The sequence below is a fragment of the Ochotona curzoniae genome, unplaced genomic scaffold (genome assembly GCF_017591425.1).
Source record: "Ochotona curzoniae isolate NIBS_2020 unplaced genomic scaffold, NIBS_Ocur_1.0 contig_3432, whole genome shotgun sequence".
Classification (NCBI taxonomy): domain Eukaryota; kingdom Metazoa; phylum Chordata; class Mammalia; order Lagomorpha; family Ochotonidae; genus Ochotona; species Ochotona curzoniae.
The window spans coordinates 23,292,824-23,318,140 of record NW_024465859.1 but is presented as its reverse complement, the minus strand read 5'-3'; the positions used below and the strand labels follow the sequence as shown (position 1 = coordinate 23,318,140).

Genomic DNA, 25,317 nt, shown 5'->3' with positions numbered 1-25,317 from the left:
CAGTCCTCCATCCTTTCTTATGGTACCAGGTGTCCTCTTCAGGTTCCATTGGACTGCCATATCTCCATGTGCATCTAGGTATGCTGTCCACTGCTCCATCTAAGCCACCGAGGAGGCCCAGTTCTGAAACATGCATTCCACAATCAGAACCTGTAATTCTCTCCATGGTTGGGGATCTGAGTCCAGCAGTTCACTTGGAAGTATTCTCAAAAACACTGCATCTGAGGTGATCCCAGACCTGGTTCTTGCATGTGCATGTACGTGTAGGATCCAGCCCATTCCATCACCCAAATCTACCTACACATGCTCTGGTGGTTGTAATTGCTGGATCATTTCCATTTCCAGCTCCATCTTTAATGCAAACTAATGGGTGTTGCAGTCCAGCCCAATCCTGCCCACCACACATTTGGCCCTCACGCAAACCAGTGGGAGTTATAGCCTAGTTGGAACAACCCACAAAAACTCCTATCAGGCCTGCTCCCTGCCCTGGTTTCTGTATTTGCCAGCATGTACGGCAGACTGATCTAGTCTGTCCCATTTCTCATTCTGCTCTCATACATGTCAATGGGCATTGAAGCCCAGATCACCCAACTAGCCCCACTATCCAGCCCATACTGGTGCTGGTGGGTGCCACTCTTCATCAAGCCATGCCTAGCCCTAGTCTTGGCTTCCATGCTCACCAGTGATAGTTGCAGCCCATCATAGAGGTACCCACTATCCCCTCATGGGCTCGCTCCCACTCATTGATCTTGCATTGTCCAGGTGGTTCTGCAGTTTAGCTTCACAGAGTTTGTACCCCGATGTACCATCTGCTAGCTGATGATGTGGCAAAGCCCAACCAACCCACACCAACTCTGGCTTATGTATGTACAAGTAGGTACAGTCCACCTAGCCTGGTTTTCCCACAATCCAGCTTACATGCAGTCCAACAAGCATTGCAGCCATGCCCAGCCTGGTCTGCCTCCAATCCCAGCTCTCACACTCACCAGTGGAAATGGTGGCCCAGTGGGGAGCCCCACCATAGCTGCTCTATCCAGTTCTCCCAATCTCCCCCAAGTCTTATATGTGCTGGTTAGGTGCTATGGCCCAGTCTGGCTTGACCCACCTCACCTCAACCTTTGCCAGTAGGTACTGTAGCCTGGCCCAGCCAGGCCAACCTCCAATTCCAGCTCATGCTGATGGGGACTACAGCCTAGCCAGACCAGTTAGCCCTCAGTCCTAACACTCATGTGAACCAACTGGTATTATGGCCTGCCCTGGCATGACCCACAAACCATTTTGATTCTCAGACTTACAGCTGGTGAGATGAACTGTCCTAGCCTGGCTCACCTCAGACCTGAACCAACAGTAAGTCCGTGGGTGCCATAACCTGGCCTGGCCTGGTCTGCTCCCTTTCTTGATTCTTGTGCTCACTTGTAGGGACTGTGTCCCGACAGAGGAATTCCCAGGTTCCTCCATCAGAACCTCTCCCAATGCCAGATCTCACACACACTGGAGGGTCCATGGGCCAGCTCTACTCAGTCCGTCCCCTGTCTGTCCTAGCAGGATCAGTGGCCTTTCCTGAGTAGCCCTCACCCTTTCCATTCTTATTACTGGATGCTACAGCCCAGCCAAGCCTGGTCCATGCCCAGACACAGCTCACGCATGGCTCCACAGGGGCAGACTTGGCTAACCCGTCCTACACTTACCCTGGTTCTCACGAGCACCAATGGATACTGGTGTCTAGCCCAGTCCAGCAAACCCCAGCCCCAGCCCACACCTGTGCCAAGGGACACTGCGGTAATGTCCAGACCAGACAGTAGACCCTACTCCAGCCCCGGCACTCCCTAACGGGTACCACTCCCAATCAGGGAGTTGACCCCTTAACTTCCCAACCAGTCCTGATCTCAGCAACAGATCTCATGTGTGCCAGTGGTTGCTCTGACCCAGCTTGGAATAGACCCTAACCTGACCTGGCCTTGGGATGCTGCAGCCTCCTAGCCTGTCTGCCCCTGAGACCCAACTCTCACTTGTGGCTGCTGCAGCATGGCCCTGGTCATGTAAACCAGTGGGCGCAACAGCCCAGCCTGGCATGACTTTCAGTGCATCTTGGTTTCTGTACTTACCAGTTGAATATGGCTTGTTCAACCGATGAAGCTACTCTGCCCAGCCTACCCAACACCAAGGCCTGGACTACGTGCTCACCTTGGGAGCCATTATCCACCAGGGCAGTTTCCAAAGTCCCCCACTCAGGCAACTTTCATACCCAGATTCCACATATGCCAGCAGGTGCCAGGCCCTTATCCAGCACGTCCTGCCCCATTTGTCCTGGCCTTTATACGAGTTGGTGGATGCTGTGGCCCAAGCCCACCCCACACCATTTTTAGGGCACTCATGTGGGTGTTGCAGCATGGACCTGCCCCGCTTGTTCCCAACCTCAATACCAGTAAGTGCTGGTGAGTTCCATAGTCACACTAGCTCAGCCAATTTCCTTCCCAACTCTTAAGCTATCCAGTAGGACTTACAATTCCATAGCATTGGGCCCACCTATCCCCCCACAGAATCTAACCCAGACTTGGTTCTCTTGTGTGTTAGGTGGTGTCATGCCTAGGCTAATGTAACCTGTCCACTTTTCTGACACTCACTGTTAGGTATTGGGATCTAGGGATCTAGCCCTGCAAGGCAGGCCACCAACCCTAGCTTTCATATCGGTTGGTATGTGGTAGTCAGCATTGCTCCATGCTAACAAGCCCAGCTCAAAATGCCTATGTGGACTGGTGCATTGATCTGACCCATAAAGGTCTTCTTGTCTCTCCCCTTCAGCCACCATGTCTCAGTCTCCTCACTTACCTGCAAGAGCGGTGCACTTGTCATTGGGAGTTCTTCTAAAGTCATTCCTCTCCTACATGTACGGTGGCTTTATCCAAGGATGTCCCTCAAAAGTTATTTCTCTTCCTGGTGTGAATCCTTAGGTCATTCGCTCATGCTGACCTGTGCAATCACCTAATCTCCCTGCAAATCTACAACCCCAATTCCTCAGAGCACGCAGGTAGGCAGCTGGATGGTTACACCCAGGCTGGGGAAGGCGCCCCCAACCCCTACTCCTCTTGCGACTGGAGGTCCACAGGAACAGCCCCCGACCCAGGCCAGGTATGGTGCCCCCACCCCCTACATGGATTCACATGTGTGGATACTACAATTTTCTTCCATTTTTTAAAGATTTATTGATTTTTATTACAAAGTCAGATATATAGAGAGAGGAAGAGACAGAGGAAGATCCTCTGACTGAGATGCTCTGACTGATGATTCACTGTCCAAGTGACCGCAACTGCAAGAGCTGTGCTGATCTGAAGTCAGAGGCCAGAGGAGGAGCAGCTCCATGTCTCCCACGGGGTGCATGGTTCCAAGGCTTTGGGCTGACCTCTAGTGGTTCCCCAGGCCACAAGCAGGTAACTCGATGGAAAGTGGGGCTGCTGGGATTAGAAATGGTACCCATATGGGATCCCAGTGAAGGACTTTAGCCACTCGGCCACCGTACCTGGTGCCTCTTCTAACAACTTAATGATATTACTTTCCTCACTCCTTACAAACTTCCTTCTCCTTTTGTCTTATATTTTCATTTTTAGCTTTTGAGATAACATATTTGAAATTTACCTTGCTGTAAAATGGCCTAGTTCTTCACAGAATAGGAAGTTTAACAAGTTAAAAGTAAAAAAAAAAAAAAAAAAAAAAAGGAAGAAAAAAGAAACACCTTACTTTATTGGAATACAGGCAATAGCTATGAATAATTATTGAATGGGAAAATGACAATTGCACTCTTACAGTAAATTTCAAATTTCCTTTCTCCCCTGCACATGAGTCAGATCTTTGCTATTCCTGGTGGTTCTTCCCACTTCACTGACCACTTCACTCTAAAAACATCCTTTGCTTATTTGCTCTACTTCAGCATCTGCTTCTCAGAGCACTGCAACTGATAGAGAAGACATAAGCAACCCCCACAAACCAATAAGATAAAAATGGAACACCAAGTGAGCCTTGAACAAGCAGTGTGAAAAGGGAAGTGTGGCTGGGGGCAGTGTTGTGAAGTAGCTGATTAGGCTGCCACCTAAAATGGTGGTATTCTGTAAGAATGCTGGGTTTAGTCCTGGCTAATCCACTTCCAGTCCAGCTTCCTGCCAAAGCTCCTGGGTAAACTTCAAAGAAGGACATGAGTGCTTGGGCCCCTGTACTCACAGGGGAGATTTGGAAGGAATTGCTAGCTTCTGGCTTGGGCCAATCCCAAACCCAGCCTTTGCAGCCACTTAGTATGTGAACCAGCAGATCAAACACTTTTCTCTTGTCTGTTTCTCTGTGTGTATGTGTGTGTTACTCTGCCTTTCAAATACGTAAAATGAACGTTTCCAATGAAAGAAAGGAAGATGTTCTGCAAACATACAGGAAATTGGGTGGCAGAAAAGTACAACCAGAATAAAGTGCCATTGCCCTGCTCCCCCTACATGGCTAAAATTAACACTGTCAATACCAGTGCTTGCTGTCCTGTGAGCAGTGCCATCTCGCCCAATGCTGGTAGAAATGTGTATCGCTTCTTACCATGACTAGTGTGGCATGCACAGGGTTGGAGAAGGAGGCAAGGAGAAACTGAGAAGACAGAAATAAGACAGACACAAGACAAAGACTACAAACGTGGGTGGCCACAGGGAAGTTCCATTCTCTGAGAAAGGAAGTTGATCCAAAGGACTCGTGGCCTCAATCTTTGACCAAGCCACTGCACTTGCTGGTATGCACAAGATTCAGGACAGGGTGTGGACTGCACCCAAGCTGGGCTAGGCTGCAAAACTCACCAGCAAGAACTGAGACTGCAACTGGCCATGCTAAACTGGGTTGAAGCACCTGCCAACACACACAAGATCTGGGGCTGGGAACAGGCCTGGGAGAGGAACTCTGAAGACTAATCAGATTGGCTGCAGACCCTTCTAGAGAGCAAGAGCTGGGATGTGGCCAGCCCAGGCTGGGCAATGCTGCAGCAACTCCCAGTATGCATGTGGTGGGAGGAAGCCTGGGGGTGTACCAAACTGAGCTAGGCCTCAGCACTTCCTGGTGCTTGTGAGAGCCAAAATGGGTGAGGAGAGACCATAGCACCCTCCAGGTCACATCACAGCCAGGTCTTGGAGTGGACCAGGCTATGCTAGGCTGTAGCACTCTTACTGAGCGGGAAATGAGTGTGGGCCAGTCAGGTTAGACCACAGTACCCACCAGTGAGTGCCAAGCTTGGGGATTGGCCATGTCAACCCAGGTGGCAGAACTGCCAACGCACAGGAGACCTGTTTCTTGGAGTGAGCCTCACAAGGGATTTGGAAAACTCCCCCACTAGGCAGAAACTCCTGCTGCATAGCATGAGAGCTGGGACTGGGAGCCAGCCAGACCTGATTGGGCTGCAGTATCTGTTGCACACTTGTGGGTCAGATCTAGGGACAGGTTGGGCTGGGTCAGTCCATAGCACACACTGGCATGAGTGAGAAGCAGGATGGAGTGAGTACAGGCCAGGTCTGGTTGGATTGCAACACTGTCTAGTTCACATGGGAGCTGCTGCTGGGAGCGGCCCAGGCTAGGCTAGGTTAGGCTGCTATACCTGCTGGCAAGAGTTGGACTGGAAGCAGGCTGGGTTGAGCTAGGCTGCAGCACCTGCTGCCAAATGCCAAAACTGGAGATAAGTCATTTAAGACTGCACCATAGCACCCACTGACATGCACAAGACTCAGGGATGAGAATGGGCCTAGTAGGGGAACCTTTGGAGCTCTCTTGCTGGGCTGCTGCTTCTATGGGTAAGCATGAGAGCTGGATCTGGGGGCAGGCCAGGTTGGGCTAGGCTACAGCACCCTCTAGTGCTCATGAGAGCCAGAATGAGCACAAGCAAGTGGGCCAGGACACAGTACAAGCTAGCAAGTGGCAGTATTGGGTGCAAGTCATGTAAAGCTTGGCTGCGGCACCCCCTATCAACACAAAATCCCAGGCTGTGAACATGCCTGCAGGGGAGCCACTGACACTCCCTTGACAGGCTATACCTTCCACTGATGAGCACAAGAACTAGGGGAATGGGCCAGAGTGGACAAGGCAGTGGCACCTGTTGGCACATGTGAGGGCCAGGTTCCAGGACACATTATGCTGAGCTAAGCTGCAGCACCCATATGTATGCACAAGAGCGGGATGATACACGGCCTAGACTGGCTACACCACAGTAGAGACTGGCATGCACAAAAATTGGGGCTAGAGGAAAGCCTTGTGGGACTATTAGGGGTCACTCCGACTAGACCACCAAACCCACTAGTATGTGTGAGGACCAGGACTGTTGTGGACTCACTGGGTTGGGCCACAGCACTCATCAGTTTGCATGAGGTATAGGGCTGGGACAGACCTAATCATGTAGCTATATCCACCTGTGTGCATTAGCTGGTGCAATTTACAATCTAACCTGACTCTACACTAGTTGACACACACAAGAATCAACTCTGAGGTCACTACAAAGCTTCTTGGAGGATTCCCCAACTAGATTGCTGGACTCAGACCCCAGCTACAGGGAAGAATCACAGGATATGTTGTCTGATTTGGAGTATGTGTTTCAGTACTGGGCCTCCTCAGTTGCTGATGCCTGTGCAGTGTACAGTATGTCCAGATACACTCAGAGGACATGACAGCCAGGTCATCTAGGCCATCAGGGAAAGCCAAGTGCCTCAACAGGGGATGGAAAGCAGCCCTTGATGGACAATTCTCCTGGCCAAGCTTTGCAGTATGTTCCTGAGTTTGTGGATACTCTAAGGTGAACTTTGTCAACCAACAGACCTTGGAGAGATTTTCTCAATCCTGAAGCAATAAAACCAACAACTTCTCAGAACTATCCAAATCACGCAAGTGACACCCTTGAGACACCTTTCCCCACACTGCGATCTCTAAGATGACATCAGATGATCGTCCCCCAAACCCAGGTGCTGATGTATTTTGACAGCAAGGAGCAGTCCCATCCACCTCTTCCTCCACTGTGGACACAGGAGGAAAAAAATAACCTTATATCCCACCAACCTTCCTCTGTACCTGACCCTCCCCACTCTAATCACAGGCTCACATGGGTGTGTATCCCTCTCAATTATGCAGTAATACTAAAAAGAAAATTAAAAATTTAATAAAAAGATTCCAGGCACAATCTGCTTTCTTCTTCTTTACTAAATCATGCTGTTATTTTCTTTTTTAGAAATTATCTTGGGTTGGAGCTTTTGCTCAATTAGTTGATCCTCCATCTACAAGTGCTGGCATCCTATATGCCAGTTCATGTCCTGTCTGTTCCACTTCCCATCCAGCTCCCTGCTTATGGCCTGGGAAAGCAGTGGAGGATCACTCAATTCTTTTGGCTCCCGTACCCATGTGGGAGGACCAGAAGGAGCTCCTGGCTCATGGCTCCTGGCTTCAGATCATCTCAGCTCCAGCCATTGCAGCCAACTGGGGGAAGTGAAGAAACAGATGGAAGATCTTTCTTTCTGCTTCCCCTTTTCTCAATAAATCTGCCTTTGCAATCAAATTAAGGAAATCTTAAAAAGGGAGAAAGAAAGAGAAAGAGAAAAGGGAGGGAAGGAAGGAAGGAAGGAAAGAAGGAAGGAAGGAAGGAAGGAAGGAAGGAAGGAAGGAAGGAAGGAAGGAAGGAAGGAAGAAAGGAAGGAAGGAAGGAAGAAAGGAAGGAAAGAAGGAGCCTAAAATCATTAGAAATTGTATATTGAATATAGTGTATGCTGAATATTCACATAAAAGTAAACTATCACCCAGAAACTCTATTCCCAGAGTGTCATACAACGTGTCCCATTAAGAGTACTAATATTGTTTGTAACAACTCAAATTTCATCACCAATTAGATGCATTTTAGAAAGTATAGTATGTTCAGATAATTAACTGACACAGCAAGAAAAATAAATGTATCATAAAACAGGCATGAGTTTCATAAACCTAACATTGAGTCATAGAATTGAAACACAGAATGTCATACACTATATGATTGTTTTATTTAAAATGTGATCTATAGTCAGGTGGTACATGCACAGAAGTATAAAGAAAAACTAAGACATTTTATCATGAAAGTCATAGAAGTATTGACTGAGAGAAACAAAAGGGGTGTCATTAGCAAGAAAATTCTGGAGACTAGAGCTCTTACTTCTTGACCTGGTTTGTGGCCACATTGGTTTTCTGTCTTCCAATTCAACTATTTTTTTTTCTTTTACTTTGTGTTGGATTTTAGTTGAGAAAATTTATATTTCGATTTATATTTGGGAGATATACTAGTTTGATATTTGTATTAATATTGTATAATGATTACATCAAGCTAATTAACATATCACTTTACCTACTGGTCATTTTTTATGGCGAAACATTGCCTTATGTACTCTTTTGGCAATTTTCACAGGGAGGAGAAATAGAAAGCTCTTTCATCCGCTGGTTCACTCCCCAAGTGGACGCGACAGCCAGAGCTGAGACATCCAAAGCCAGAAGCCTGAGCTTCTTCCATTTCTTCTATGCAGATGCAGGGTCCCAAGGCTTTGGACCATCCTCCATTGCCTGTCCTGGTCACAAACAGAGAGCTGGACAGGAAGTGGAGCAGCCAGACACAAACTGGCACCCAAATGGGATCCCAGCACATGCAAAGTCAGTATTCAGTCAATTGAACCATCACCCTGGGCCTTCATCTACTGTTATTCCTCAAATGTCTGCAACAACTGGGACTGAACCAAGCCAAAGACAGGCACCTGGGAGCTCAATCCAGGCTTCCTGAGTGAGGGCCAAAACTGAACTACCTAAGCCACCGCCGGTTGTTCCCAGGGTTTGCATTGCCTGGAAGCTGGGATCAGCAGGGGGCTGGGCTTCAAACCCAACCACTCTGATTGGAATGTGGACATCCTAACCGATAGGCAAAACATCTGCCACTGTTTTTTCATTTTTAAAAGGAAAATCTTACCAATTTGTTATGACAGCAACATGCGATCTTGTTTATCAAGTGATAAGTGTGCCTAACACCAAGTCAGTGTTCAATCATTTGTGTGTGTGATCATGTGTACATAATATTCATGCACTGATTTCATGCTTTACAGAACAGTATAGCTTATTATATATATGTTAAATTTAATGTAAACCATTCTATTCATTACCATGATTTGAGTTCAGTCATTCCTAATCTGCTGGTTATATTCTCAGTGTTCCAAGTACTGATTCTCCTGATATTACTGTATAGAGAAATCAGAGGAGTGAACTATCAGTACCACAATAAGCAAAATTCTGCTATCCAGAGTATCCACAGTCAAATAACCAAATGACTGTAACTTCAAGGCAATTCTGCTCACATAGTCAAGCAGGACCCAAAGCCAAAGCAGGCTATACCTCAAACACAGATGAAAAGGGGCACACAGCTTTTATGCACTGCAGTTGAGAGCAAACCCAAAGCTGAAATAATACAATTATTTCTCAGCAAATAATTGTACACATGGAAAGACTGGACACAAATGAAAATAAAATCAACTTTATCTTCAATTTTTAAAGACCTCACACCTCTCATTAGTACAATATAAATTCTTATGGCCAGTGTCTTATTTCTATCCCAAAATTAACTATGACTCTATCCACAACTGTTCATTTTTTGCAGATATTTTTCATGGCATTTTTTACCTCTGCATTTCTCAGAGTGTAAATCAGAGGATTGAACATAGGTGTCAGAATACAGTAAAACACAGCCACTATTTTATCTATGGACAAAGTAGATGAAGGGCGCATGTAAATAAATATACAAGGCACAAAGAACAAGGCAACAACAGTGAAGTGAGCCCCACAGGTGGAGAGGGCTTTGCGTCTCCCCTCTGCACTGTGGGACCTCAGTGAGCACAGGATCACAATGTAGGAGGCAGCCAGCATGAGGAAGTTCAGCAGGCAGATCACACCACTGTTGGCAACCACCAGCAGACCTATGACATACGTGTTGGTGCAGGCGAGTCCCAGCAAAGGGTACAAGTCACAGACAAAGTGGTCAATCACATTGGGCCCACAGAAAGGCAACTGAAGGACCAGGAGGAGCTGAATCAGGGAGTGCAGGAAGCCCCCCAGCCAAGCCACCCCCACCAGCATGGCACAGACATGCCTGGTCATGATGGTGGTGTAGTGCAGGGGTTTGCAGATGGCCACGTAGCGGTCATAGGCCATGACAGTAAGCAGAATGATCTCAGTCCCTCCCAATAAATGAGCCACAAAAAACTGAGCCATGCATCCCTCAAAAGAAATAGTTCTGCCCTCGTACAAGGAGTCAGCAATGAGCTTGGGAGTCATACACGAGGAATAGCAGGTGTCAATAAAGGACAGATATGAGAGGAAAAAGTACATGGGAGAGCCCAAAGAGGGACTGAAGATGATGGTGATCATGATCAGGAGATTTCCCCCCACAGAGACCAAATAAACGATAAGGAAGAGCACAAACAAGACCCTCTGTACGTGGGGATGCTGCGACAGTCCCAGCAGGAAGAAGTCCGTGATGTTTCGTGATCCACCCATGAATTGTGAGCAGCAGTGAACACTTGAGCGAACAGATTTACCAAGAAATTTTATGTTACCCTTTTCAAAACATTTCAAGAAATTAGATCAGATTAGAGTGGGTGGGAAGTAAATAGTTCTGCAAAGACTCATGTTTACCATCAGGATAAAATCTAAGTATTTTGATACATCCCTCTACCCGGATTGACTCATTTGTATTCAGCTCCCCGCCTGCCTGCTACCAAACTGCTCTAAATCTCCTAATCAAGTCACACTAACTTAGAACTCTGCCTTCCACATGATATTCCTCTTCTGTTAACATGACTTTTCCCAGTTTCACCAGCTTGCTCTTCCACAACCATCATATCGAGGCTCAGATATCCTGTCTCTAAGGAAGACAGTATCCCCACAGCTCTAGACTATAAGACCTTCCCCTCTGTTTCCATATAATGCGAACACCACATTACACCAGTCCCACTATGCCCTCCCATTCTGTTCATTAACTCATATTGAAAGTGCCTCAACAAGTGTATCATGAAAGCAGAAACGTCATTTCTTTAACGTCCATGTAGCCTAACCACAGCAGTCTCTAATGAGGATTTGATGAATGGATACAAACTGAAAACAACAATAAAATTGAAAAATTAGCAGTAGCTGGATATAAGGGGTTGATATCTTCTTACCAGAATATTTATTGCCTCCTAATATGGCAGACTTACAGAAATAATGTAGTTATCAGCAGATCCTCCACCCTTCTGTTCCAACTTCTGCTTTAGATGATGCATATATTAGGTGTCTGTAAAGAATTAAAGCAACATTTCTGCAGGAGGAAAATCAGACAATGAGATACTGTACTCTCATACTCTGACATTGCTAATCCACAATCTAAGGGATCTGGCATCAAAAACTGAATAGAGGGTCTCATCAATCAATGGGTTGCAAGTGGTAGATCTCCTGATTGAAATTTTTTTGAAAATCTTACACAAATGTCTTTAGTTTTAAAATGTTAATGGTTTGGAGTGGGATGTGGAATAGAGGTTGGAACGTCACTTGGAATGCCCAATGCCATGTCTAAGAGCCTAAGTTTCAGTCTGAATGTTCTCCCAATTTCAGCTTCCTGTTTAAAGCAACCCAGGAGACAGAAATAATAGTTCAAGTGCTGAGTCTGTGCCACCCACACGGGAAGTGCAGGTGGAGTTTCTGACTCCTGTCTCAAGCCTGGCTCAACAATTTACATTGGGAATAAACTAATGGAACTCCTCTCTCCCTCCCTCTCTCTTTACCTGCCCTTCACCCATTTGATATATAATTATAAATATTGCTTCATTGAATTGTACTCTATAAATGACAAAATACTCTCATTTCACACATTTTTTAAAAGGAAGTGAAGAGGAGAGAATAGTGAGAAGTCTTGGGGTACTTGTAATGATTTTCTCTTAATTTGGCTGTTGGTTATAAGTGTGATCAGATAATTGAAAAAGTTTCTACCTGTACACTCATGTGTATTTCTTGATATATATACTGTATTTTCATAAGTGTTTTTTTAAGTAATATTGCATTTTAACAATGTTTTTTAAAGTAATATTGCAGTGCTAACATTTTGACCTAGAAAGGGTAAGTGGTGGAGCCAAGTCACAGAGCACTTACACTGTGTCTTTGGGCAGTAACCTGGATCCTCCTCCAACATCAATCACAACATCTTCTCCTGGAGATCAGACCCCTGAGCCCACAGGGAAGGCAAACGGAACAGAGGAAAAGGCAAAAAGATTAGGTATGGCTTTTGCCAAAGCAGAGACAAGGAGGAAAATGTAATTGCAAAGATAACTCATAATTAGCAGACAATGTTGGGAAATATTTAAAGGAGAAAGTTAAAACAGTTTACTTTGCCTTGCCATTCAAACAATAAAACTACCAGCTTTATAAAGTATTTTTCATTCTTTCTTCCACTCACAAATATTTGTTCGCTCTTTATTTTAAAACCATACCATGTTTTCTGTCACCCTGATTTGTATCAGACAAATCTCTATAAAACACTGATTATAATCACTAAATATTATTGTGTCAAGTAATTGCTTCTAACAATGAGTTGCTATTTCTAATACTATGAAGAATTTCATCTTGTCATCAAAATGTGATATGTAAGTAATTTACAACTTTAGTCTTTATAACCAATTCTCTCTCTCTTTCCTCTTCCCCTTTCTCTTACTCTTTCATTTCTGTGTGTCATTCTACCTTCCAAACACATAATCAAATATTTAAAGAGCTAGAAAATATATTTTCTATTTATTTTTCACATGAGTCTTAATTACTGTATTTTTTTTAATTGGAGGAGGTGCTTTGTTTCTTAATCTTTATTTATATGAAGAGAACAGATTTCATGTTGTACATTATGGTTAGTGATGTATTATAGTCTTAGGAACTAAAGAGACCAGGCAGAGAAGTAAGGAAATCACTCAAAAAAAAACACATCACAATTCCAAAAGGGACGGGACTCACTATACTTATTGGAACATTGTGTAGACCTGTAGGTGGGTTCTCACAGTCGTTAGATTCACAGCCCCTGAAACAGAAACCAACCCATGAAAGTCCCAGCTCCTCTGTTCAGCCAGTTTGACCTCAATTTTTTCATTTGTAAAATAAGGATGTCAATACTTAATCTACTTGCCCCTGAAGGATATTGAAATCACATGAAAAAAATATATATGAACAAACCTGGACCCCAAACATCACTAGAAAAAAAAGTGGGTTTTTTAAATTATTTATATGTCATTTTTTTACTCAAACTCTATTAGCAAGTATAAAATAGGTCTTTGGAATCTTTAATAAAAATTCAACAAAGAGAAAGATGAATTTAGGGACACAGCAAAAAGGTTAAATTGAGGTCGGTTCATTGCCTTTTTATGTAGGAAACTACAGAACGCTTGCATTTAACAGAAATGAAGAAAAATTTAGCTCATAAAACCAACCTGAAAGATTTTAACAATGCATAATTTTATTCTCTTGTTTGACTATTTTCTTGAGAAAAAAATGCCATAGGATTAAAAATTTGCTCAAATCATAGATGAAATATTAGTAGTTCCCAACTTGCCACATACTGTAACCACCACACTCACCTGGGACTGCCTGCTCCCCAACTTCTTGATTCACTGGAGTCAGAAAGAAGAAAGTTTGGGAGAGAGATAATTGCTCTGTGTCTTAGCAGATGCTACCTCTGAGCGTTCTAATAGGAGATCTCTAGGCAGAAGTCACTAAATACACAAGGTCCTCAAAAGGCTCGTGGAAAATGTACATTGTCTTTAAATTCCATCTCTCCACGAGCTTTATGAAGTATCCTCATATGATTCAAATAGATCTGAGTTGCCTAACTCCATCATCTGTCTTGCCTGAAAACTGAAGTAAGGCGACAGGGTCAGTCCTGAGTGTTTGAGCTGGAGAGTCATCTCCTATAACGGCCCAACTCCTCCTCCTTCTCCTGAGCTGGAACAAGTTGGCACTGGACCAGTCACTTCAGCATTATGCTCCTCTGAGACTCTGCATCCAGGGCTAATGAGTCCTTCAGGTGTGGCCGTGGGACAGGGTGCTGAGACAAGAAGTGGACAAAGGTTGTCACAGACACAGAACCAGTGCCCTGTGTTTTCCAGTCTTCTAGAAGCACACTATGTTGGCACCCAGATAAAACAACTCAACACTCCATCTTCAGATTTATGTTCCTGGCTTTTCCCTTTGGGCAAATTATTTAGCTCTAGCCTCTGTGGTTCCATTTCTTCATCTACGGAATTGGAGTAAAAATAGCATCTACTTCCTAAGACCGCTATGAGGTTAAGAGGAACTCACAAGAAGATGCACAGAACAATGCTTGCCCTGCAGTGATTGCTATGTGCTTATTGTCATTGCTGCTGCCAATGACATCATCACTACCATCATCAGTGTTACTCTTCCCTGACCAGGTGCCACTTGCTACCTCATCAACACTTCCATGTGCCGCCACAGTCCTCTGTTCTTCCCTTCAGAAAATGGACACTTGACCAAATTAAAGGACCCAGGGATACTGCATCGAAAAGATGGTTTAAAAAAAGAAGCTACAGGCTCCTGGCTTCAGATCAGCTCAGTTCTGGCCACTTGGGGAGTAAATTAATGGATGGAAGATCTTCCTTTCTGTCTCCCCTCCTCTCTGCATATCTCACTTTCCAACAAAAAAAAAAAAACTTTTTTTAAAAAAGAGTTTATATAGATGAAGTTATTCATTTTATTTTTATACTATATGACATGTAATCCTTTTATGTAAAAATGTATTGATGTTTTAAAATCAGTTTCCATAAAAAATTCTATTACTTCCATCTCTCTCACATTTGGCCATATTTATTTAGCCAGTGTCTTAATCTTGTTTTATTGTTATTATTTTCCATGATACAGTTCTTCCTTCTCCCTCCACTTCTTCCCTCCTCATTTCTCCCCTCGCCATTTTTCCCATATTATCACAGTCATATATCCCTTAGTAACACTTAGTATATATCCCCTTAGTAACACTTTCACTTCCCGCTATGTAAATGTATCATGGCATGGTAGGTATAAGCAAAGGCAGAAATTCTGATGTTATACCGTATAGACATATTTACGTGTTTCACTGGGAGTCCTACTTTTATTCAGGAGTAGAGATGTGTGCTGCAGAATATCTTTAGTTCTTAGTATACTAGTATCCATTGTACAGTTATCTATGAGAATATATGCTAAATATTTGTTTACCTATTTCCATTTATTTTATGCTTTGCATAAATACCATCTTATATATCAGAAAAGTATATAAATATATATATAGATATATTTATGTATATAGCTGTCTTTTTGAAACTGGCTCGCTTCATTAAACATGATAGTTTCCAGGTGAAACTATTTTGTTACAGTGGGATTTCAGCTTTTTATGGCTGAGTAGTATTCCATAGAGTAGAAGAACCACAATTTCTTTATTGATTCATCTGATGACAGACATCTGGGTTGTTGTATAAATAGTAAATATAAATATAAATATAAATATAAATATAGGGGTGCATCATTCTCTCATATGCAGATTTCATTTCATTTGGATATATTCCTAGGAGTGAAATAGCTTGGTCACATGGTGGATCAATTCTCCATCGTCTAAAAACTCACCACACTGGCTATGATAATGGCTGTACTAGTCTACACTCCCACCAACAGTGGATTAAGCTACCTTTTTTCCCACTTCATCAGAAACCATTCATCTTAAAGAAAATAAAATAGTAGCTCAGAGAAATAAGTGCACAAGTGGGTGAAAAGTGGAGTTACAGCGCTAGAATCCATCAGGAAAAAATGATACTTCGTCAAAGCTGCTGTTCTGCTCTAGACCAGTCCATCTGCTCATCCTCTCATTCAATGGTAACTAACACCTCTCAGTTGGAGGTGGTATGAAGTACCGTTCATGGATAAGGAGTACCAAATAAAAGAAAAAAACCTACAAAATGGCTCCTATAATGACTTGGACAATTTAATCAACATAAAGATACTTTGCGGGGAGGTCATTTCAGATCAACAAGCTTACTCCCAACGATGCAATCCAGAGGTGACCTAAGGTTGAAAGATGGTAAAAGCAACTATTGTGTTTTCTGATATTTGTACACTGAGTTTCACCAAAAAACAATTTAACCATTCATATCTTTGTTCAGCAGGGTCTTGTGTAGAGGCAGGGCAGATGCAGCTGTCAACACTTCACTCTCATTATTACATTGCTATTCTGTAATGTGGTACTGCTTCACTAACTGCTCATCTGGTGCATGAGTCCCAAGGTTTGCTCAGTTCACAAGTGCCTCTCGAGTGCAGTTGTGATGTCCCTGCACAGCCAGCCCAATAAGGGCACAAGGTTCTCCCACTGGCTCCAGGTGGCTAGGAGCAATGGGAACAGGGAGAGGTAGAAAACTTGTGACCACTGAGCTTCCGGTACAAGTAGCATGGCAAGGGCTTTCCCCAGGAAATGTCCCAGCCCCATAAATGGTACTCTGCACCCAGCCCTTTCCAAGAGTCCAGCCCTGCCTTGCCCATTTTTTAGTTTCTTAGGGGACATTCATAGTGAACCTATCAATCACCCCTACTATCTGACATGGATTAGGGATGCTATGGTAAATCCTAATAACTTCATCACAATTATAAATGTATTGAATAGGAATTTAAATTTAAATTTACTGAATAAGAAGTGTTGGCTCAAGTCCGGGCAATTCTATTTCCAATCTAATTCTGCACTTATGTGCCTAAGAAGCAGATGATGATGGCTCAGAAAATACATGCAATATTTTCTATTTTACAAAATTACCCAAAAACCTTCATTAGGGAAACACAAGAAAAAGTAAAATTGGTCTAGATTTAGTTCATAGTCTATTGTCCTGAATAAAATAGAATCCTAGGATAGCTGAGCCAAAGGTCCTAAAAACCACAAAGTACTTGAGAGAACAGAATGATCACCATTGGACAAAGTGCTGTCAACATGTTCTTTCTAGATCCTCTTCACAGCATTCCCAATCACCCTACTTCTTCATTCTTCAAAAGTTCCCAATCACAACTATTTTCAGGGCTTTTCTCACTTCAGAACCTCTTGATTAAGAGTGAGTGAATACTTAGGACTGACCAGTAAAGGACAAAAATTCAAGTGTTTCTACAGCGACACTGGATATAAACACTTTCATGCTTTTATGATACAAAAAAGAAATTCTAAACTAAGATTGTCTACTATTTTCCTTAAGACAGGTTCATTAATTGGGAAGGTTAAAGTAGAGGGCATGAGCATTTGCAAGAAAGTAGATGTAATTTTGATATGAGGACAATATCATTTGTTCATCCAGGAATTTGAGAAGACACATATAAAACAGATCTTCACTAGCTCTCATTTAGACTACATTTGTCCAGCCCAAAATCTCCCAATATCTTCAACCTCTCCTCCAAGGATCCATTTTGTTTCCTTGTCTTTCATAGTTTCTCCCTTCATACAGACATCCCATGGGCCTGGGGTTGGATACACTGCATTTTCCAAGGCATGCCTCAACTGTCACTCAGAAAATTCTCATATCAGGAGTCAAATTTTGGAAGAAGGTTTGACTCTGCTCCTTCTCCTGATTAGATATCATTTCCTTAAAGTATTTGTTCCATTAAGCAAGACAAAGCATATCTGGCCATGACCAAGCAAAGACAAAGGATATTAGAATGCTTTCTAAACTTTCTAAAGTATTTCAATTGTTTTATCAAAGTCAATATTATATAAGACAGAATTTTTAAAGCGTATCAGCTGCTGCCTTCTGTTCTCTGCTCCTCTATTCCTGTCCACATTCCAGAGGCAGCTGCAGAATTCCAGACACTACAGCACAGCTCACTAACACGGTGTAGAATGAACGTCAGAGTTTTGGAATCATCCTTGACCTTCAGCTTCCTTCACTGGGAAATGAGAATCTCACCACCTTTGGGGCAGCACTGTCCTGAGGGACAAATCAACATTTAAAATTTCATGGGAAGCCAGTCTTTTGCCTCTGATTTCCTGTTTTCTGATCTGTACGGTATATCCTCAAGAATGTTGCCTTTTCCAACCTTATGCCATTAGAAAATCATCTCCACTTAGGCCATGCTTAGTATGGAGTTAATACATGGGGGACACTGGTAGCTCAATGCTGGGATTTTCCTTCATAAGGAATCAGTGTTGTGAGCTGGCAGGGGCATCACACCTTCCTGCTTCCCCAGTCTCCACTCCCAGAGCTGGCATCCCAGCTGCCGGATCTCCATGGACCCCCAGGAATAACTATGGATCTCTAGGAGGCATTTCTGGTTATAATTTAGAAACATTTTTCACTCACTGTAAAGTTACACTAGAGGGAGTGAGAGGACAGTAATGAAACTAAGCCTTCCGACTTGAAATTCAAGATCTACATGGATTGATGTTCAGCAGCCTTTACAGGGAAGCGAAGGAGTGCATGGAGAAGATCATGAATTTGAATCCAGGCTCTTTGGGCTACTAACTGCAGGGCTTTGATCCAGACACTGGACTCCTCAAACCCCAATCTCTTCTTCTACAAACAAAGGAATCAATACCTCTTAAGATACACTTCTAGCTTTTTTTTTTTTAAGATTCATTTTTATTATTTTTTTCATTGGAAAGGCGGATATACAGAGAGGAGAGACAGAGGAGAAGATCTTCCGCTGATGATTCACTCCCCAAGTGAGCACAACGGCCGATACTATGCCAATCCAAACCCAGGAACCTCTTCCGGGTCTCCCATGCGGGTGCAGGGTCCCAAAGTCTTGGGCCGTCCTCGACTGCTTTCCCGGGCCACAGGCAGGGAGCTGGAAGGGAAGCGGGGCTGCTGGGATTAGAACCGGCGCCCATATGGGATCAAGGGCGTGCAAGGTGAGGACCTTAACCACTGCGCCACCGCGCCGTGCCCCACTTCTAGCTTTTAATCCCTATTTATATTCCTTGTGGAACTATAGCCTATTTTTCACTTGAATATTATATCTACGAACAAATTAAGACTATGAAGTGGATTAAAATTACATCTTTCAGGCCCTAGAGGCTAGGTCCTCGTCTTGCATGCATCAGGATCCCACGTGAGCACTGGTTCATATCCTGGTTGTTCCATTTCCCATCCAAAGCAGTCGAGGACGGCCCAAAGTCTTGGGAACCTGTACCCATGTGGGAGACCCAGAGGAAGCCCCTGGCTCCTGGCTTAGGATTGGCTCAACTCCAGCCATTGCAGACACGTTAGGAGTGAACAAGTGGATGGAAGATCTTTCTCTCTCTGTACCTCTTTCTCTCTGTAAATCGGCCTTTCTAATAAAAACAAATAATTTTTTAGAAAATTATGTCTTTGTAAAAATTGGTGAGAGGAAAGAGGTAATGGGGGGCAAAGGAGGGAAGTATAGTTGTCTTGTCGAGCTGTACCTACAGAATGTATTAAATATGTTCTCTTCATATGAATTCAAAAAATAGGTAAGCAAAAGGAGCTAGGTTATCACTATACTCTTATAATTGCGTCTATAAATCATACGTAATCTGCTAAAAACTAATTTAAAACCAAAATTTAAAATAAAATTTAGAAAAAGCAGAAGAAAGAAATCTCCTTAAAAAGATTTAGGATAAAATGAGACAAAATACATGAAATCTGATTAACTACAAGATATGCACACACATGCATGTTCCTTGTTTAAATGTAAACGCTATTCTCAGAAATAATGCTAGGGGTGATTGTTGGTTTACTTTTTAAGTAATGTAACATTGATATATTCCTTAAATCAACAAGATGAGAAAAATATAACCCCTTCTGCTCATTTGTAGTCTAAAGCACTGAATTCTACAAATTGAACTTGCATAGTATTTATTCTATTGCTTTTTGCTATTTGGAGCAAGATACACAGACCAGTAAGATTCAAGAGGTGTTGGCAAAGAATCACAATCCGACAAGGAGAAGTGATCTCTGAAGCAAAGGCAATAAACACGTTAAAAAATTTTAACAGAGTTCTAAGAAGAAAAAAAAATAAGATTCATTTAGAAGGAACAACTGTGGGAGCTTCCTAAAGGCAAAAGTATTTTCTATGGGCTTTTGGGTCTAAACAGGGAGAGAAAACACTATAGGTGGAAAATGTTCAGAAAGCAGTGAACTCTAACAGCATATGATTGGAAATAACAAACACTAAAAGAAGGCCACAACTTGAGGATAGTGCACGTCAAGCAGGAGTTTATGTTTTATTCAAAGGCAATGGGAATCACTGGAGATTTGGGTAAGGAGTGATGACATCAGAGAGTTGTTTTAGGGTGATTGATTATTCCAGAATATGTGAAAGCAAATTTACCCACTGAGAGTAAATCAGGTAGGGTTAGGTCTAAAATTTGGGAGCACATTCTTGAGATCTGGTGCTTGCTAAAAAAAAAAAAAATTTAAAAAAAGACTTGCAAAAAATATATGGTTAAGATATTACAGGACAGAGCCAGGAGCAATGGCTCAATGGTTAACTATTCACCTTGCAAGCACCATGATCCCATATGGTCACCGGTTTGAATAGCAGCTGCTCCACTTCCCATCCATACCCTTGCTTACGGCTTTGGAAAGCAATAGAGGATGGCCTAAGGCCTTGAGTCACTTCACCCTTGTGGAAGATTCAGAAGAACCTCCTGGCTCCTGTCTTTGAATCAGCCTAGCTCCAACCGTTGAGACCATTTGGGGAGTGAAGCAGTAAATGAAAGATCTTTTTCTGTCTCTGCTTCTCTCTGTGTGAATCTGATCTGCTGTTCCAATAAAAAATAAATTTAAAAATTTTTATAGATATTTTGGGGCATCAGTGAAGGTCCACACCTTAATCACCAGGCAGCTCCTCCATATAGAATGGGAAGAAGCACAAGGATGGAAATCCACAAGGTAATCAGATGACTTGAGAGAGTGAATCACCCTGATCTTTTGTTCCAGTGTCCAGCACAGATACTAAGATACTAACCCACTAAGAGCAAACCAGTGAGTTAGATAACAAGAGCAACAAGGAGGGGAAACAAGGCAGGAAGGTCAGGCAAGCAGGAACCAATGGGAATTCTGGATCCATGGAAAATAAAGCTCATGCCTACAAATGGGTATCCCCATCTTGTGTTTTAACAACATAGAATCTCCTGTGGGTCTCCTGAGAAATATGAGTCTCACACTAGTACTAGTTCTGGCACATTCCCTGACAAGTGTCCACACCTTCTCTCCTAAGGACTGTACTTTTTAAGTGAGCTTGACCTTGCCAGAACCCACTCAGCCAATCCTAAGGGCATCGGGTCCATGGGGCTTCTAAGCACAGTCTCTCTCTGTCCTTTCGACATCTCAAAGCCAAGGGCTCAGCCTCTCCATCCCCAAAGGACACGGGACCAGAGTTGTCCTGGCACAGTGCTTCTTGTCTCCTTTCCACCTCCCTCTCCACCATTCCCAGAATGATCTGGAACTTTTCTGAATTAACTCATCCTTCAAATCAACCTGTCTGCCTCAAGTTCACTGTCAGATGTGAAACCGCAGCACTAGATGAGCCCTCAGGTTCCCTCCTGGAAAGTTCTCCTCAGTGTTGTCTGGTGCCTTAAAGATGAAGAAAGGGATGGGTGACGGGTCCAAGGCTAGATAAGGTCAAGGCAGAATGAGGTCTCAGGAATCCCAGTTCCTCTTCCCCTTCTCTTTCCTCACTAATTCCTCTATTTCTCTCGCCAATGCACCTTCTTTCCCATGAGCCTCCTCACAGCATTTTTCACCTCAGCATTCCTGAAGGAGTAGATGACAGGGTTCAGGAGCGGGGTGAGTACAGTGTAAAACACGGCGACTATCTTGTCAGCAGGAAGGCTGACACAGGGCCTCATGTAGACGAAGGAGCAGGGGATGAAGAACAGGCCCACAACCGCCAGGTGAGAGGCGCAGGTGGAGAGTGCCTTGCGCCGTCCATCTGAGCTGCGGTTCCGCAGCGAGCGCAGGATCACCGAGTAAGAAGCCAGCAGCACCACGAAGCTGACCACAGAGATGGAACCGCCATTCAGGATGATGAGCAGGCTAAGGAGGAAAGTGTCAGAGCAGGCCAGCTTCAGCACCGGGTGGACATCACAGAAGTAGTGGTCAATGAGGTTGGGACCACAGAAAGGCAGCTGGAAAATGAGGAAAGTTTGCCCAAGAGAATGCAACAAGCCCCCAACCCATGCCGCCCCCACCAAGAGGCCACACACTCGCCGGTTCATGATGATGACATAGTGCAAGGGTTTGCAGATGGCCACATAGCGGTCATAGGCCATCACCGTCAGAAGAAAGATCTCGGTACCGCCGAAGAAATGGAGGAAAAATATCTGCGTGATGCAGCCCTCAAGGGAGATAACTCTCCTCTTGTTGAAAGAATCCACGATGAGCTTGGGGGCTGTAACAGAACAGTAGCAGATCTCCACGAACGACAAGAAGCTGAGGAAGAAGTACATAGGAGAGGTGAGCCCTCTGCTGGCCGTGATGGTCACCACGATGAGGCCGTTGCCCAGGACGATGGCCGCGTACAAGAGGAGAAACGTTGCAAAAAGGACTTTCTGCACATTTTTGTTCTGGGAAAACCCCAAGAAAATGACTTCTGTCACGTTGCTGGTGGCAGCCATGTTTTAGGGAGCAGGGAATAATAGCCTGGAATCATAGGAAAATAGTATTTCTTAATTTTCAATCATTAAAATATCATTAAACATATAATAAGCAGGAAACGAATACATGCTCCCTGGGGTCCCTGGGCTCCCTGGGCTCCCTGGGCTCCCTGGGCTCCCCTACATCACGGACTGCATGGGACAAGTGAATAAACTACCAACCATCACTGCTTACTGTCAGGCCACATTAGTGTTTGACTTTGTAGCCTCACAGCTATGAAGCATTATCTTTTTCAGCTACAAGCACTCATTGATTCTTATCGACTCAAGAGAGAGGACATTTTATCGATAACAAGATGAGCCTTAGAGAGGCTGCACTACCTGCTCAGCAGCACAGAACTTACAACTTATGTGAGGTCTGCAATTTTCAAGAAGTAGATGCTTCTGGGAGCACAGGCATTTATCCTCATAGCTGAGATGCCCTGGTCCCACATCAGAGGGCCTGAGTTTCATTCCCATTTCCCATCAGTGCAGGCCACAGGGGTCAGTAAATGATGCCTCAGGTTCATGGACTTCTGTCTCCCATGGGTGAGGGATGGACTGTGGTCCCAGCTCCTGGTTCTGACTCTGACCAGTGCTACCATGGCAGGGTTTAGAAAGGAATTAGAGAATCAAACATCTTTCTCTGGGTGTCTCTCTCTCTCTCTCTCTCTCTCTCTCTCTCTCTCTCTCTCTCTCTCTCTCTCTCCCTTTCCCTCTCACTCTGCTTTCCTCTCTCTCACTCTAAACACACTAAAAAAAAAAAAATTTAAATGTTGGGCCTGGCACAATAGCAGTGGCTAAACTCATCGCCTTGCACATGCTAGGATCCCACATGGGTGCTGGTTCAGGCACCCATTGTTCTGATGTGTAAGTTCTGCCCAGACAGCACGGACAGACGACAGGTAGAGAACAGCTTGGGTTACCAAGTAAGCAATTTGTTGCAGGATCTGCCTCAGGGACTTGAGAGCTTAGCTTTATCACTGAGTGCCAACAATTCCTTCTGCAGTTCAAATACCTCTGATTAGTATCCCTAAAGAAAATGTAAGGCTTTGAAGGCTGGTGGAGTGACTCTTTCGAAGAGACTTCTAAAAGCTGGGGGAAAATGGAATTCAATGATCAATTTATGTGAGCACAAACAATTCTTGAAATTCATGGATAGTTTTTTTCATAATGCATGGTTACCATGAACTTGAGGAAGACTGAACAGTCTCCGTGACCCGCTGCACGGAGCTGGGTACACAGCAGATATAACAAGTGCCTTTCTGTGATCCCCAAACCTTCCATTGGCTGCTACATCAAATACAATGCCAAAGTAACTCTGTCCTATAAACAGCAGAGAAGCCAAACTATTCGGGGAAGGTGTCTAGTCTCAAATTTCAAAAACAGAGAGAGCCTTTCTTTTTGAAAAGAATTTTGATCCTAACTTAGGAGAAATTAAGTGAACTTACCTTGAATATTGTGTTTGCCTTTATTCTTCACCTTACCTTCTGGATCTCTGAGAGTCAGAGAAATTACTCATTTGCACAAAGTAACCCCAGAAAAGTAGAGTTTTGTTTGCTAACAAATCTAAAGACAAAATTATCCGTATATATGATGTAAAAATAAAGTATATTCATTTCACTGGTTGTAGATTTGCAGCTTCTGGTTTAAGATTCTTCATCAGCAAACTTTAGACTTCCATGCAGGCTGATCTCCACTCAGGTTCAGAGGAAAGCAGACAGCTTTGTTTTCCTACAGAAGGCCATAGAGGAGCATGTATTTAGTCCTTTAGTGTTTCAAACAGATATTCCTGTATTGACAACTAGCTTTGCAAACTTCCATAGTAGCCACGTCACCAGTTAATTTTGCTTATTTGTCCCAGGTGAGAATGACTCTAACATCTGTTCTAAGCCAAACTGTAAGGACAATCCCTCACTTTGTCATTTAGTATATATCATAGACCAGCCTATGGATGGGCAAAAATTAACAGCACCATATCTGGTTTTGCCCCATCTGCTGCTGAAAAAAGTGACCTCATCTGAGAAATGATGCCTACACAGGGATGCATGTGGCAAGCAACAAGGACCCTAGTGAGTAGAACACATGTGTGGAAGATCTCAACAGGAGGATCTGCACACCCATGCTAAGAGCTCATGAATGTACCTGCTTTGTGAGCTGTTCCACTGCAAAGGCCGACTGACCGTGAAGGACTGCCATGTGCCCTAAATGCTACCTCTTGAATACTCCAACTGCAGAACTCAGTGCTCTTCTCACCAAGAAAGTACAGGGAATATAACAGGTTCACGCTACCTTAAAACCTTCTCAAAGAAGAACTGAGAGAGATGCTTCCTACTCTGATTAGCTCAAAACATTTAAGATGTATAAAATACAAACATTGAGCTCTGGGAATAAATTCCCCAGTCTCTGACATCCTCCACCGGGAGAGTTTCACAGAACAAAAGTGAGTTTGCCAAGTGCTTTTCCGTCAGAGTGAAGGAGCCTACCTCTAATTGATCCCATTATAAAGCTGAAATGTCTGGACCCAAGAGGTTTCCCGCTCTATTGGCAAGTCAGCAGCAGTGGAGATTCTGGCCTCATACACCCCACTGTGCCCACTGCTGGTATACATCCTCAGGAGCTCCTGTTGGCATCTTCTGCCTTAC

General features: G+C 43.8%; 2 protein-coding genes across 2 annotated transcripts; both read right to left on the bottom strand.

Moving 5' to 3' along the window:
• Positions 1-9,636: 9,636 nt before the first annotated feature.
• LOC121156569 (olfactory receptor 140) lies at positions 9,637-10,545 on the bottom strand. The gene has a single exon (XM_040980358.1). The coding sequence runs from the start codon at positions 10,543-10,545 to the stop codon at positions 9,637-9,639; it is 909 nt and encodes a 302-aa protein (XP_040836292.1).
• Positions 10,546-21,724: 11,179 nt separating this feature from the next.
• On the bottom strand, positions 21,725-22,654 carry LOC121156568 (olfactory receptor 4X1-like). Its single transcript, XM_040980357.1, has one exon. It carries the CDS (start codon positions 22,652-22,654, stop codon positions 21,725-21,727), a length of 930 nt encoding a protein of 309 aa, XP_040836291.1.
• Positions 22,655-25,317: the final 2,663 nt, after the last annotated feature.

Excerpts from the sequence above, each read along its gene's own strand:
- LOC121156568 (XM_040980357.1), bottom strand. The coding sequence starts at position 22,654 with ATGGCTGCCACCAGCAACGTGACAGAAGTCATTTTCTTGGGGTTTTCC.
- LOC121156569 (XM_040980358.1), bottom strand. The coding sequence starts at position 10,545 with ATGGGTGGATCACGAAACATCACGGACTTCTTCCTGCTGGGACTGTCG.